Raw genomic sequence first — 14,063 nt, 5'->3', positions numbered from 1 at the left:
AAAACTATAATATAACTATCATTCGTTAGCGGAAATGAAATTGCATTACAAGCTTCTCATAAAGTCGTGTTTTCAAAATGATCCTGCGATAATCCCATTATAGTGATAAAATCCATTATGTTTATATCTGTCGAATAGAGCTTTCACTGATACAATTTCTTTTTTAAATGCTAGTATTACTTCAATTGAAGTGTTTGATCAAGACGAACATTTAGCTGAATATGTACATCCTCTGCACCAAGTTCCTTGCAGTGTCACTAATGACTTGGTGTTGGCTTCCTCATCGCCATTTAAACTATTGGCTCCTCAATAAGGATGTCAACAGAGATGATCAAACAGCAAATCACCTAATATGCTTTGACAAATACCAAAGAAAAGCATAATTTAATATTCAAGGTTAAACTGATCAATAAAAGATGCAAGGAAATGATTGAATGCGAATTGAATTGTATGCAAAATTTGGTCGCTCAAGAAGACTCGAGCTGAAAAAAACTTATAGAAAGATAATCGATACATGCTCTAAAAGAAATATAGTGTGAGAAAGCCAAGTATATTGCTAAAGAACTTAATGGTAAGATTGAACTGAAGTTGAAGCCTGTGAAAGTTGATATAAAGATACTTTTCATCATGAGGTCCTTATATTCTAAATTGAACAAAAAACAAAAAGACTCCCTCTCGCGTGATTATTTAAAACGAAGAGAAAATGTTTTCATCATGCCAACTCTATTTCAGGAATAAAAGAAATAATATATCGGAAAAAAAAATTATCAAAAGTAACAAAAGACAGACAAATGTGTTCATATGAAACAAGAACAGAATATCTCGAGATCTATGAATCAGAAGAAAATTAAAATAAAAAAAGAGAGATAAATGGCATTGAAGAAATAAAGAGGATGGGCATAGAAAACAAGATAGAACAACGATGGTATACTTCTTTACTGGCAATGGACATACTTCATAGAAACTCGATATTGACTAAAAAGTAAGCTGAGTGAAAGTTTCAAACAAGCAAGACCGTCATTGTTTTGCTTTCTATTGTGATTTCTTTCTGTTGCGCATACATGCCCAGCTATCCTTAGCCACATAAAATAAGATGAAAAAAGCATTGATTTGCAGAGCAAGTGTTTCTTTTGGTAATGACTGGAATGAGGCTTGTCATTTGGAAAGCAGCTCTGAATATGATAACTGCAAATTTGAAATCACAATAGTAATTGTCATCTTGGAAAGGGACTTGGAAGCACTTTTAATTAGCATAATTGAAGTAGTAGCTGCAACTAAACAAAATAAGAAGTAAGCTCTGTGTGTAAAAAATGAAGCATGTGTCTAAGGCAACTAGAAAATAAAACCATATTATTTTGATTTGTAGGATTCATTAAATATATCTACTAAAAAGATGTTGTCAACCTACGTGAATATTCCAAAATCGTATCTTTTTTTTGTATACAATAGAAAATATTAGAAACAGCAATATGTTTACAAATGCTTTTTTATTGACCAATTATTTTAATTTGGTTCTTTAATTATAAAGTTATATGTATGGTAATCAATCTAGAAATTATTTCATTTTCCTTTTTTTTTGCAATACGAATGCATTACCACGTACACGCTTATATTATTTTGTAGTATTTATATGAAAATGTCATTTAGTATATGGTCAGCTTCCTACTTTTATTTTTACTTGTATAAATACACTTGATCAAGCTTTTTTTGAGCATAGAAATATTTAAAAGTGTTTGGGAATATTGTATGATCATTTACGGTATAAACTATGATTAAAAAGCAGTAAATCTGACAAGTAACAGCTGAAAGGGCTCATTACTTTTTTGGGTAACCCAAGGGTTTTTGAGACGGAATAAGCCATACTCCAATTGTAAAAACAGCGTTCTTGTTTGTTTTAATACAAATAATGTTCTTCTCTTTAGACACTTCTCCTTTTTTTAGCCTCCTCTTTTTCTTTGGTTCATATGTCTGATCATTTCTATCTATACTAAGCTATCGGACCCTGTCCATGTATTTTTAATTCAAAATCGGATAATATATGTTACTAGTAATCATTAGAACGATAAGGCCATGTGAGAGAAAGCGCTTGCTATTTGTTCTGACCGTTGGCGAAAATGTTTTTGCACTATCTACCAGTGTGTTCATTGAGATAATTTGCAAATTATAGAATTTACCTTATTCTAAATGAGTAATAGGCTCTGTTTTTTCCTTATTATTGTCTTTTCTCTGTTCAGCTCCTGAAAGGAACCCCTTTTTTCATTTTCTTTTCAATTATTCTGTAAATGCCCCTACATTCCTATCTACTTCAACTGTATGGCACGTTTATAATTCTTATAAAAAATCTATTGATCTTTTTCTTCCTCTTCCCGTTTTTTCAAGCATTGATAATCTTTTTTATATTCTAATTTTAATTTTTCTTTTGTATCCATTTTATCCAATTCTGTATTGTTTTCTCTGTGAAATCACGGATTTAACTACCAATTCAATTGTGGTTTGATAAAAAATCATCAAGTTAAAAAGAACAGGAGTTGTATTATACTCTGACAAATATCAGTGTTTATATAAATATTATGAATAAGAACACAGCAAATCTTAATACAATTGAAGATCAAAAAGTCTCGGGTGCAATGCCGGGTTTTACTCCAAATTTTTACAATCCGTTTGAGACTAAACACCGCAGAAGAACTTCGCGTGGACAAGTCAAGATATTAGAAAAAGCTTTTCATGACAATCCTAAACCTAATGGGCGAGCTAGAGAAAGATTGGCTGAAAGTCTTTCGATGAGCCCTCGTGGTGTACAGATATGGTTTCAAAATAGAAGAGCTAAAGCAAAGAATCAACAGCAACAGGATCCAAAGCAAGATTATGCTGAACAGTCTCATGACAAAAATGATGATAATGAACCTCACGCGAAAGATAATTTTCAAGCAGTATGCAGTGATGAAAATCATCTGTCCACATATCTATCCACATCTATGGATTACAGTCATTCACAATCATCTTTATCTTCTTACTCAGAGTCACTAGATAACTTTGAGAATTCCAAATTATCTAACGTTCACCTTTTAACTCAACTTAAAAATCATCAGCAACCATCTAAACATATTAACGATGTCCATAATCCACCGTTAGACCAGCATTGGATTGACAGTACGTCTGTGCCAGCTGAAGAAGAAATAAATTCTGAGAAAGTGTGCCTGGTACCTTCTGTTTCAACTTTTGATCAATTTATGCCTGTTGATCAAGAATGGTGGGTCAACAATCCATCTTTAACTGACAATCAGAATACATATGATCGAATAAAATGCAAGGACTACAGCTCTATTGACCCTTTTGATATATTTTACTTTAATCCATCACTCTCAACTATGTCAGGGTGCTTTGATGTTGAAGATAATCAAATCCTTTGGGATTCTGCTAGAGACCACCAAAGAGCCTATAATCCATTATTCTCATACGATGATTTGGGAGAACCTATAAGCGAATACAGGAATTACATGTCTACGAACAATGTTTCCGAATGGATTCAGACAGTCTCAGCTTATTTCACCGATAAGAATGATGCCAGGAAACTATCATCTATGTTGCGACAAGGCTTCAATCCACCACATGAGAACGCGCAACAGGTAAATACTTACTTTGTGTCATCATCCATTAAAAAGTATATCTTAATTAGATTATGCTAAATTCACCCTATGCGGATAACATATTTTCTTACACTTGAAAATGTACAGCACCATAGCTTTTTATGCAAGTATTTCTTATTATATTATGTAATGTTTATGACTTTATGCTTCTAGGAATGCTTATCGTTTTTTACTCAAAGCATCTACTATTATGTCCTTACCGTTAATTACAACATTTATGCCTTGAACCCATTTTGTACAGTTATTGCTATTTATTTGTTAATTTTCTTTCTTCTGATCCTAATTATTACACAATTAATAAATTCATGAAGACATTTTTGTCACTCATTTACTATGCAAATTTATTCAGGTAGGCTTCTTCTCAAATGCTGAAAAAGGGTGTCCTGATAGTAAAGCTTAATTTAAAATAAATACAACAAAACATGGCATTTGAATAATTATAAATAATTCAATTGGAGCGGAACAAATTCTAGAAGGAAGCAAAAAAATAAAAAAAGTCTTTTCCAGTCAAATCAACAATTCGAAATAAACAAAAATGAGTGCATATGGTGCTGGCAAAGCCGTATGTTTATCTCTTAAATTATGTTCAAATATTAGAGAGCACTCATTTATTTTTGTATAGAAAGATACCGACTTTAGACGAACTTGGAATAAAGAGGAGTATGCTGCAAAAGCTCGTGCTCGTGAAGCAAAAGATCGTTTGGCAGAGGAAAATGACGAACGTCGAAAGATGGGTTTATCACCACTCAAACCAAAGAAAAAAGAAGAAGAAGACGATGGAAATAAACAAAAGCTGACTCATCGTACTGAGCGATTAGAACTGGAAAAGAACGTTGGCAAGGTTCAAGTGATTCAATCAACCGACTCTAGAAAACAACCGGGATTCTATTGTAAAGATTGTGATATTACTATTAAAGATAGTGTGACATACATTGATCATTTGAACGGCAGAAAACGTAATAAACAAACCCCCCTCCAGAAAGAAAAAGTGATTAACTTTTTGATTCAGATTTGGCAAATGCAGGTATTTCTAGAAAAACGGAAAAAGCAGATGTAAATGACGTGAAAGAACGTTTGGCAATGTTGAAGAGAAAAAAGGAAAACCCAAAGCAAGAAGAATATGGTTAGTGGTAAAGGTAATGAAAACCATGCAGGAGTCTAATGATAGGTGTAGATCTTGATGAAAGACTAGCGGCGTTAAAGCAGCAAGAAGAAGAAGAAAGACAAAAGAGACGAGAAAGAAAAAAGCAGAAGAAGGAGCACAAAAAGGAAAAGCAGCCAGAAAATACAGAAGAAGATGAAATGGCAAAAATGATGGGATTTTCAGGTTTTGGATCCTCAAAAGCATAATTAATAAATGATTCTTTGGTATAAGATATACATAAAAGTAATTAAATCAAGGGGAAAAGTTTACAATAAAAAGAGCAAAGATATGTTTATTATGTTAACATTATGCTAAAGAGGAATCTTTACCAAGTGTAGCTAATTGATCTAAGAATTGCTGTGGAGATAATATTTCAGTTGATCCATAAGTGATTTTTCTTTTGCTGTTATTCTGCTATTAAACAAAAAAAGTTAGTAAAATGAGATGAAATCACAAGAGTCCTACATTAGCTAATTCTTGCAAGTTTTGGTATTCCAAGTAATTTCCACCTCCAACAACAAACACTATTGCTTCTTGGAAAGCTACTTTATGTGGACGAGGAGCTTTTGAATTTTTACTGACTTTGGGATCAAAGTAAAGGAAATCACTAGCTTTAGAAATCTCGTTTTGAGGAGGGGACATAATATCAGAGACGATTTTACTGACAACCAGCTCTTTACGAATAGGTAATAGATTCTTTACGCCTGATAATAAATTCTCAAATCCTCCTCCCAATCCTCCCTCTTTTAACCGATCAGATAGCTATTAGAGGTGAATATAGAATATAATTTGTATTGTTTTCTTCTCTCACCTTATTACTAATGCTACTAAATCCACGGAATAGATCGTTTTGTGAAAAACCAGTTTGAGGTTGAGTAGGAGGAGCAATCATAGATGTCATTCGCATGAGAGCGCGTACTCTAATAAAGGCAGTAAGTGCATTTGCTGTTTACCCCCATCTTTTTTCTCTTACTTTTTTATATAATTCAGAGGATTCAGATCACAACCAACCTCACTTAATGCTTTCTCATATGCTTCCATGTCTTCTTTAGGTATTTCTTCTCCAGTAGACAAATAATAAATCAAAAACAGTCTCATTTTATCCTCTGGGTGCTTCTTTTCTGTATCGCGAATCATTTCCAATAACATGCTTTTGTTTTGTCTTGTAATGTTTTCCTCCATTTGAAAAAATATGTCGAGCTGTCTATCTTTGATGGAGTTTAATAAAGCAGTTGCTACGTTCATATGCATATCCAATGTAGCCTTCCTTGCTGTCAGCTCAGGTAATGCAGTAATGGCGGATTTGAGCAACTTGGTGTTGGAAGACATGTCTATTTGTCCCACATCCTCCAGTGAGGACACACCACTAATGCTAGTAATCTCTGCAGCATCCTTTTTATATTTATTGAGTTCAATATCAATGTCTTCAGCGACCTGCGGGAAGGGGCTTGATGCATTCTTTGTCCAAAAGAAGTCCTTTGTATCAATATCATAGCTTCTCTTTTTACCATCCTCTGTATCCAATGTAATTCTGTTGAGCTTCATAGTAAGCACATCATGAACAAGAGCTTCATACGTCCAAGAATGACTCAACATGGGGGTCAGATCCATACTTCGATCCAATAGAATAAGCACAGGTCGCTGTAAAGAACTGTTTTCTACAAACAAACTTGTTCTACTGTTCAGTACGTGATCGCGTAGTTTGTTGTCCAATTTTTGAGCAATCATTTCTGCAGCATTTCCTCGAGGACAGCGAATAATGGGTATAATTCCCATGGTGACAATCACCGAAAAGAGTGCATTGACTGCTTTATCGATTGTTTCTTCAATCAGAGCCTCTGTCGTACTAGGGCTATTCAAGCTGATGAATGCTTCAGGTTGATTTAGTGAAAATACATTAGGATTTGTGCAAATAAAGTTGAGATGTTGATCATAAACCTATCTATAGTTGTTATTGGGTTGCGAACCAATAGACTGTTTGCATCATACAAAAATATACCTGAGAAATCATGTCAGCTGTATTGTCTGTTGTAGTCATTGTAGCAAATTCTTCCAACAGTGAACGAGGAATGGTTGAGCAAAAGTTGATGTAATAAGAGTCATACAGATTGCGGCTCAGATCCTATAATGTATGTGTGTTAACAACAAAACATGGTTGTAAAAACAAAATAGTACCTGACATATTTTTTTGACGTTTTCCAAAGTTGGTTCTACAAAATAAACCGCAGGTACATCAGGCAAAGATGATCTGTCTTGGTTGAGTAGCCTAGTTTTATAATTAAGTTAGGAACACCAGATATAAACAGTTAAAAAAGAGGCATACATGTGTACAGTTACTCCATTCTCACGCAAATCATTAACTCTCATAATAGATGAGATTACATCCTGTCCAAATTTATCAAAAATTAGCACCTTCCAGATAACGTTGTCGGGTCCAACAGAGGTGGATGACTCTTCAGTTGAATTGAGGTGAAGCATATTGGTAATAGCAACTATATAGGTTCAATTGAGCTCTTTGCAAATCTTTTATATTAAAAGAATCAATTACCTCTCTGAGCACTACGTAGAGAGTTTGCATCAACCAAAGGTAATGAGTTTACTTGTTGCTGCATATCAATAGACACCAAAACAAAAAGTAAAAAAAATAATAATAATAAATAAATTGTGTGACGCATTTGGGTTGAAGTGATTCCAACTCAGATACAAAAGCACTTGATGTATCAATAATTTGCAACAAAAAAAATGTTGGTTTTTAAAAAAAAAAGTTTATTGTTTAGGCATACACTTCCAAGTACTCTTTTTTTTTAAAGAAAATACAAAATGAATGATCATTTTCTTTCTTGATTTTCATTCTTTGTTTGGTGCTTTTCTTGAACTTGACGTAAAACATCCCGAAATACAAACATCATGGCATCTTCAGCTGATGTTCCTTCAGACACTGACTCACTAGCTGATGATGTTTTCACTTCAACTCTTTTCATATTGAATTCTTCCCTTTCAATCCTTTCCATATTGTCAACTTCTTTTTTGGTGACGATGGGGTTGTCTTTGCTAATACATGTATTGTCGATTTTCATCTGACCACTTTTTGGTGCTTGTGCCAGATTATTTAAGTCTGCAGATTTTTCTGTTTCTTGCTGAAGCCTTTGTAAACTAGAAAGTACAGGCTTTACTTCATCCCTTTGTGGTAACTTGTCGCGAGGAGCATTTTTTATACTGTAAGTTTGAGGTGACTTATAGGTTGGTGCTATTTTGCTTTTTGTCCGACTGCTTAAAGGCCAAGTATCCAATTTTTGCTTTTTAGACCAGGCGGTCTCAGATTCTTGTCTTTGTAATACTTTTTTTACGCATGTAACATCAGTTTCCTGCTTCGATGAAGAGGTTTTTGAATTGCTGGCTTCGTTTTTACGTATCATTGCCTTGCGATGTATTTCTCCAACTTCTCTGTGGCTATGGTTATTTCTTATCTTTATGAATTCCGTACAAGTCTTTAAATGACCATCATTAAATTCTTTCCCACAATACCGGCATCCACTTTTCGGGCGATCTAATTTCTGTTTTTTGATTTCCGTTTGCTGTCTTTCACTTTTTTGGTCTCGCTCAAGATGGCTTTTGAGCTCTTGTTCTCGTAATCTTTTGTTTGGTATATTGAACGCATTATGCATGTCTCCTTTTTCCATCTCTTTCTTCATTTGATTAAATATTTTGGTGATTTCTTCATTAAAATAGTCCTTTCTTTCATCAAATATGGTTTGCAAGTTGGCAAGACTGTCGTTAACAAGAAAATGAACACCACCGACGAAATATCCTTCTTCATGACGAATAGATTCAAGAGCACCTCTAATAAACTTTCTGACAGGCTCCCAAAGTGAATTCATAAAAGTATACACAAGAAGGCTTCCATCCATGAACAGTGCTTTTTGACTAAAATTGATGTAGCGAGCAATGTATTTATCGATAGGCTCACCAATACCTTGTTGACAGAGAATGAAACGACTTCGATGCACTTGTAAGTCATGAGAAATATCATATTTGTTCACTAGATATGTACGAATAGTTCTCCAATCTACTTTCTCTAAGCTTTTATCGTTCGTGAACTTGCTTACAAAATTAATAATTTCCTCGTCTTGTCCTTTACTCGCAGCAATTTGCAGATATTTTTTCCAGTACTTGTCAGGAGGCATCTTATAATAGTGCAAAGTCCATTGAAAGTTAGCTATAAATTCATCAATAGTCCAAAACGATCTTTCTTGCGTAGGGTTTTCTTTTGTGATAAACTTGGTGTTATCAAGACTGTGTAATCTAAATGGAGGTATAGCTGATTGTAGTCTTTGTTCAGAAATATCCAACGTACTTGTTGTAGGAATGGGGAAAGTACTAATATGTACGAGGAACATTAACAGCTGCTCAAAAGGGGGGAGTAGTCAGATGCAAGTTTTGAATGTAAACAACATACCTTGATTCACTCTTAATTGCAATAGCCTTTTCTAAATTAATGTCATTCATTCTTTGAGTAGGTATTATTTCAACTTTCAGTGGCTTTTTTTTGTGGTTTAGAGCAAAAAGCCTTTTAAAAATTGCTACTGTGCTTCCACTCTCAATTTACCTAATTTTTGAAACCCCGCTCACTTTTTTCCCAATTTTTTACCAGCTCTGGTCAAAACAATATACAGGTTGCCGAAGCGAAGGATGAAGAAGTGGTACAGGCCCAGCCCTGGTATAGAAGATTATTTATTTGGTGCTTATTACTTTATCACACTCAATCTCCCGCCCAAAAAAAAGCTGAATTAGAATATATAACTTAGCTTGAAGAAAGGGTAGTGGAGAAATTTTTTATTATATATTATGTTTGTTAGCAAATAATTGTCGCCTTTAAAGTTTTACTTTGTCTTTTTGGGCTAAGTCAAATTGGCGTTACTAATAGATTATTGTCGGCTGTGATGTATAAGCTTTATTTCTTTCCTTTCGCTCTAACAATTGAATAGCATGGCAAAAGATACATTTTTTTATGAGAACGGGCACAATAATGTCTACAATAAGGATAGAGAGAGTCTTCGATTCGATGGAAGGTGAGTTAACCAAACTCAGTGATCCAAACATAGTGCTTGAAACCATAACGAGCCAAAAGTCCTATTTGAGTCTTAAACCAGCAGAGAAAGAAACTACTGCACAAGATTCAACAAAAAAGGCTATAGAAGTGGTCAAGAAAGCAGCCACTACAAAAACTACAACAACCAAACCAGAGAGATATTTATTAACTGAATGGTCGAGGGTCCTATGGAAAGAGGAAAAGTGATTTTGCATGCAAAGGATCTTGGAATTAATCCTCTTACTGCTACGCACTGGTGGAAACACTATCAATAAACAGGGAAAGTAGCTTACAAAAAGCTGCAAAGGAATTCCGGCCGACCCAACTCACTGATTCCTGAGCATGCGCAGCACATTCAACAAATTGTAGAAAAAGACTCACAACTTTGTGTTGATGACGTTATTGATTCTCTGAAATCGCAGTTTGAGGACTTGAAGATTTCAAAGTCTCAAATGAACCATCACTTGAGAAACAACATACTCATTTCAATAAAGAAGTCAGCCTTCGACCCTATGACAAGAAACTCTGACAATAACTTGCAAACGACATACGAGTGGTTCATGAAGTGGAAAGGCTCGGATCTGGATTATACTAAGAAATGCATTTTTATTGATGAGGCTGCCAAACCAAAAAAAAAGAAAGCTTGCAGGAGTCAAAGGGCAAAGATCAGGCAACAATATGATTGAAGAGCCTACTATAGAGTACGTTGATGTAGAGGAGAGTAATGCCATCGGGAACAACAAGTCAGTAGCAAAGGTTACAGCTACTGCTTACTTTATAAGATTTATAAGTGAGATTCTTGTTATCATGAACATGGACGAAAGTCTTATGGATAGTTATCTTGTAATTCGTTACTGTAATATTCATAAGTCTCATCCAAAGATAAGAAAAATTGAGAGTACCTCATTGTTAGCCAGAGCTAAACCCGATTGAGCAGTTTTAGGCTATAATTAAAGGAAAGCTCAAATTTCATAGAATGAAAACTTATTGAGTCGAAGTGCTTATGCTTGTAATCAAGTTTTTTATGACTTCTCTAGTCAAATCACCTGCTGTTGTAATAAAACACCCATGTGAAAATACGTTTAAAATTATACTATAATATTTTCATAACACCATACCTTTTCAGAATATAAATTTTGCGAAAACTGGTATGGTTAAAACAGTTTTATTGGGCTCAGCAAAAGATCTTTAATGACGATTTCGATCAGTGAATATATCATCATTATGCAGTGACATTACAGGATGATGTTCCAACATTTTATGCTCATCAAGTTTGTTCTTAATATATTTATCGTTGAGATTTGATGAAAAAACATAAAGAAATTGACATATTCAGACGCTAATAGCTTCTCGATTCCTATCTACTATGTGAATCTAGAAAACAAGTATCATCTATTGCAAGCTACTACAAGGTGTAAGCTCATTGTAGGCACATCGCTATTATCCGGTTATAGCTGGGATGGAAGTATTTCTTTTTAACCTTTAAATCAAACTCTGGAGATACTTTTGTTTTTTTTTTTCGTATATTTCACTCATTAAAACACATTGGAGAATGAAAGGAAAGCAAAAGGATACCTTATTCTCTTCAAATCAAAAGAAGCCATCTAAGAGCGGAAACGGTAGACTCCCATATCTAATAATGGATCGAAAGGTCACTGGCCACAAAATTGATATCATTATAGACTCGTTTAAGCTATATGTGGAAGACAACTCAGACGACGACTTCCAACCAGTTGCAATATCTAGAAAAAGAAAAAGTAAGTTGCATTACCAAATATGATGTAGATAAACAGCTAGTCTAACGTTTGAAACTCTATCATAGGTAGGGAAAATATTCCACAGAGTGGATCACCAAAGAGGCTCAAAGGCAAAGGAAAAGCTACAGATTCTGAAGTTACTACTACAAGTAGTATTGGTATCTCTACAACAGATGAACCTATCGTGTTCAATAAGATCACTCTTGAGGACAATGATCTTGAATATAGCAGTGACGATTTTGATGCACCTGTCGTCAAAAGACCCTTTTTGGGTGAATCAACCAAGTCTGCTTTTGGTATCACCAAATCAACTTCTGCTGCTGTGGGGTCAAGCACAACTACTCCTAAAACAAGTCTAACTCCCCCCAAGCCTAATGAACCTGTTCCAACTGCTTTCAAGTCAGCTGCAGCTTCTGTCAAGTCAAGTGACATTAAAGAAGACTCTAAGAAGATGAGCAAGCGTGTGATGACAATTAAAACGACTGTAAAGAATATTTGGAAACCAGCATATTTACAGCCATTGTATGATTTGATTCACACTACCAACTTACTAGTTACACATACCTTTGCCTTCACAAAGTACATATATTTACAATCACTGGCAGCAAATGAAAATTTTGAGTTGAACAACTTTGTGACAAAAGATTTCTTTGTTGAAGTTTTTCTGAGTCTTGTTCTCTCAAAGGGCGGAAATAGCACAAGACTGAAGGATACGACCAAAAATTACAGGCGGTTGATATCAAAATATAAAGAAGCTTACTTTGAAGATGCTAGTTATAGTCCCACTAACTTACCATATGCTCAGCAAATAGCCTTGTACGAGTGTACGAAGATCCAAACAGCCTACTATAATAACATCAAAGCTCATTTTGGAAACAGACTGCGTAGTTTGATCAACAAGTTATTTAAAAAGAAGGAAAAGACAGAGAGTCTCAGAGGAGAAATGCAAGCAAATAAGTCTAGTAGTAAAGTGATAAAAGAAGCTATCCGAAAGACAATTTATCGACCTTGCAATCGGGTGAAGCTTGCCATCGCCAAAAAAGAGATGCCTGAAGTTGGTCTTTTAGATGATTTTCTCTCAAGTTACCCAGAGGACTACACTTTTCAAAAAAACTCAATTTACTATGATGTTATGGCTAGTCCAAAAAACCATTTCAAAGCCTTCCTCAGACTTGCTCAGCTGTCTGAAGCCGAACAGACGAAACAGTTTGCTTGTTTCCCGCTACGTAGCACCTTTATTCCTTGCTACATGACATTGGATAGCAAAATAATCCATTACCATATTCTCAAGAGCAAAAAGAATCCAAAAACAGGAAGCAAGTTTGAGACATGGGGTGCCGCCGTAGACCTAAATAAAAAGGCGTTCAAGAATCAAGGATTTCAAAAGTCTTTGCGGTTCCAAGGAACTCTCGAAACAGATGGAGTCGGTGTCTCTATAATAAAGCAAAACACTGATACAAGCAGAAAGTCGCCTAAACCCAACACTGAAAAGAAAGTGGACGGTAATCAAACAGAGCATATTGAAGGATTAACTCAAGCCGAGTTAAAGAGCACTGAAGGCAAGTGTGTCTTGATAGACCCTGGAAGGCAGGACTTGATGTACTGCATGAAAGAAACCAGCACTGTTGAAGAGAAACAAACACTTATATTTACGAAGAATAACCGCTCAAAATGTTCAAGGCACTTCAGATATTTAAGAAAGAATACTCAACCTTTTGTGGTCCAGAAAGCCGAAGCAGTTCTTTCTAGATCTGAATCCAACTCTGTAAACTTGAAAAAATTTGTATAGTACATTAAAACAAGAGCATCAGTAAAAAACACTTTGTAGGATTATTATGGAAATGAAACATATTTCCCTGAATCCGAATTTGACTTTCGAGTCGACCAAAAGTGCAATTTGTATTATGTAAATCTGTTCACAACAAAAATCCGTGGTTTTTTCCCTCAACCTGAGAATTATTCTACTGATAGCTCTGTAAATTCTCAACTGTATGCTACCTACCTACAAATAATGTTACAACAAAAGCATATTTCAGAAAGACTAGATGATAGTGGGAAAAGCAAAGTTCTAGGACTGGCAAAAGAGATGTGTAGACGATCACAGAAAGGCAATTACAAAAAGACTATCAGTACAGCATTAGAAAAGCTACAACTTTTACCTTTTCGAAAATTGAAGTTTTCAAGTAAACTCTTCTTTGACCAAAATGATCAAAAATTGGTTCGTAGCTTAAGAGCAAAGTTTGGTCAAGATGCTGTCTTAGTTTTTGGAGATTGGTCCGCCCCTAATGTCAAGTATCAAGAATCGACAAGAAGCAAGGGGTTAATCAGAATGTTAAAGAAGAACGGGTTTGTTGTCTACTTAATCAATGAATACAAAACATCTTCCCATTGCCCAACCTGTGAAAATGAATTAGAAAAATTCAAAA

General features: G+C 34.8%; 5 protein-coding genes across 5 annotated transcripts; 3 read left to right on the top strand and 2 right to left on the bottom strand.

Moving 5' to 3' along the window:
• Window positions 1-2,627: 2,627 nt before the first annotated feature.
• RO3G_16164 (uncharacterized protein) lies at window positions 2,628-3,724 on the top strand (the record flags this gene model as incomplete). The annotated part of the gene is made up of 2 exons (XM_067670748.1): window positions 2,628-3,626; window positions 3,677-3,724. The coding sequence occupies 2 exons, from the start codon at window positions 2,628-2,630 to the stop codon at window positions 3,722-3,724; spliced, it is 1,047 nt and encodes a 348-aa protein (XP_067526849.1).
• Window positions 3,725-4,182: 458 nt separating this feature from the next.
• Window positions 4,183-4,775, top strand: RO3G_16163 (uncharacterized protein; the record flags this gene model as incomplete). The annotated part of the gene is made up of 3 exons (XM_067670747.1): window positions 4,183-4,209; window positions 4,270-4,603; window positions 4,657-4,775. 3 exons carry the CDS (start codon window positions 4,183-4,185, stop codon window positions 4,773-4,775), a joined length of 480 nt encoding a protein of 159 aa, XP_067526848.1.
• A 466-nt stretch (window positions 4,776-5,241) lies between these two features.
• On the bottom strand, window positions 5,242-7,269 carry RO3G_16162 (uncharacterized protein; the record flags this gene model as incomplete). The annotated part of the gene is made up of 6 exons (XM_067670746.1): window positions 5,242-5,553; window positions 5,603-5,711; window positions 5,765-6,729; window positions 6,791-6,913; window positions 6,967-7,057; window positions 7,115-7,269. The coding sequence occupies 6 exons, from the start codon at window positions 7,267-7,269 to the stop codon at window positions 5,242-5,244; spliced, it is 1,755 nt and encodes a 584-aa protein (XP_067526847.1).
• A 350-nt stretch (window positions 7,270-7,619) lies between these two features.
• On the bottom strand, window positions 7,620-8,975 carry RO3G_16161 (uncharacterized protein; the record flags this gene model as incomplete). The annotated part of the gene is made up of 1 exon (XM_067670745.1): window positions 7,620-8,975. One exon carries the CDS (start codon window positions 8,973-8,975, stop codon window positions 7,620-7,622), a length of 1,356 nt encoding a protein of 451 aa, XP_067526846.1.
• A 2,544-nt stretch (window positions 8,976-11,519) lies between these two features.
• On the top strand, window positions 11,520-13,426 carry RO3G_16160 (uncharacterized protein; the record flags this gene model as incomplete). The annotated part of the gene is made up of 2 exons (XM_067670744.1): window positions 11,520-11,637; window positions 11,703-13,426. 2 exons carry the CDS (start codon window positions 11,520-11,522, stop codon window positions 13,424-13,426), a joined length of 1,842 nt encoding a protein of 613 aa, XP_067526845.1.
• Between the last annotated feature and the right edge of the window lie 637 nt (window positions 13,427-14,063).

Source organism: Rhizopus delemar, genomic scaffold (genome assembly GCF_000149305.1).
Source record: "Rhizopus delemar RA 99-880 supercont3.19 genomic scaffold, whole genome shotgun sequence".
Taxonomy (NCBI): Eukaryota; Fungi; Mucoromycota; class Mucoromycetes; order Mucorales; family Rhizopodaceae; genus Rhizopus; species Rhizopus delemar.
Note: the sequence above shows the minus strand (reverse complement) of the source record. Positions and strands in the feature narration are given on the sequence as shown.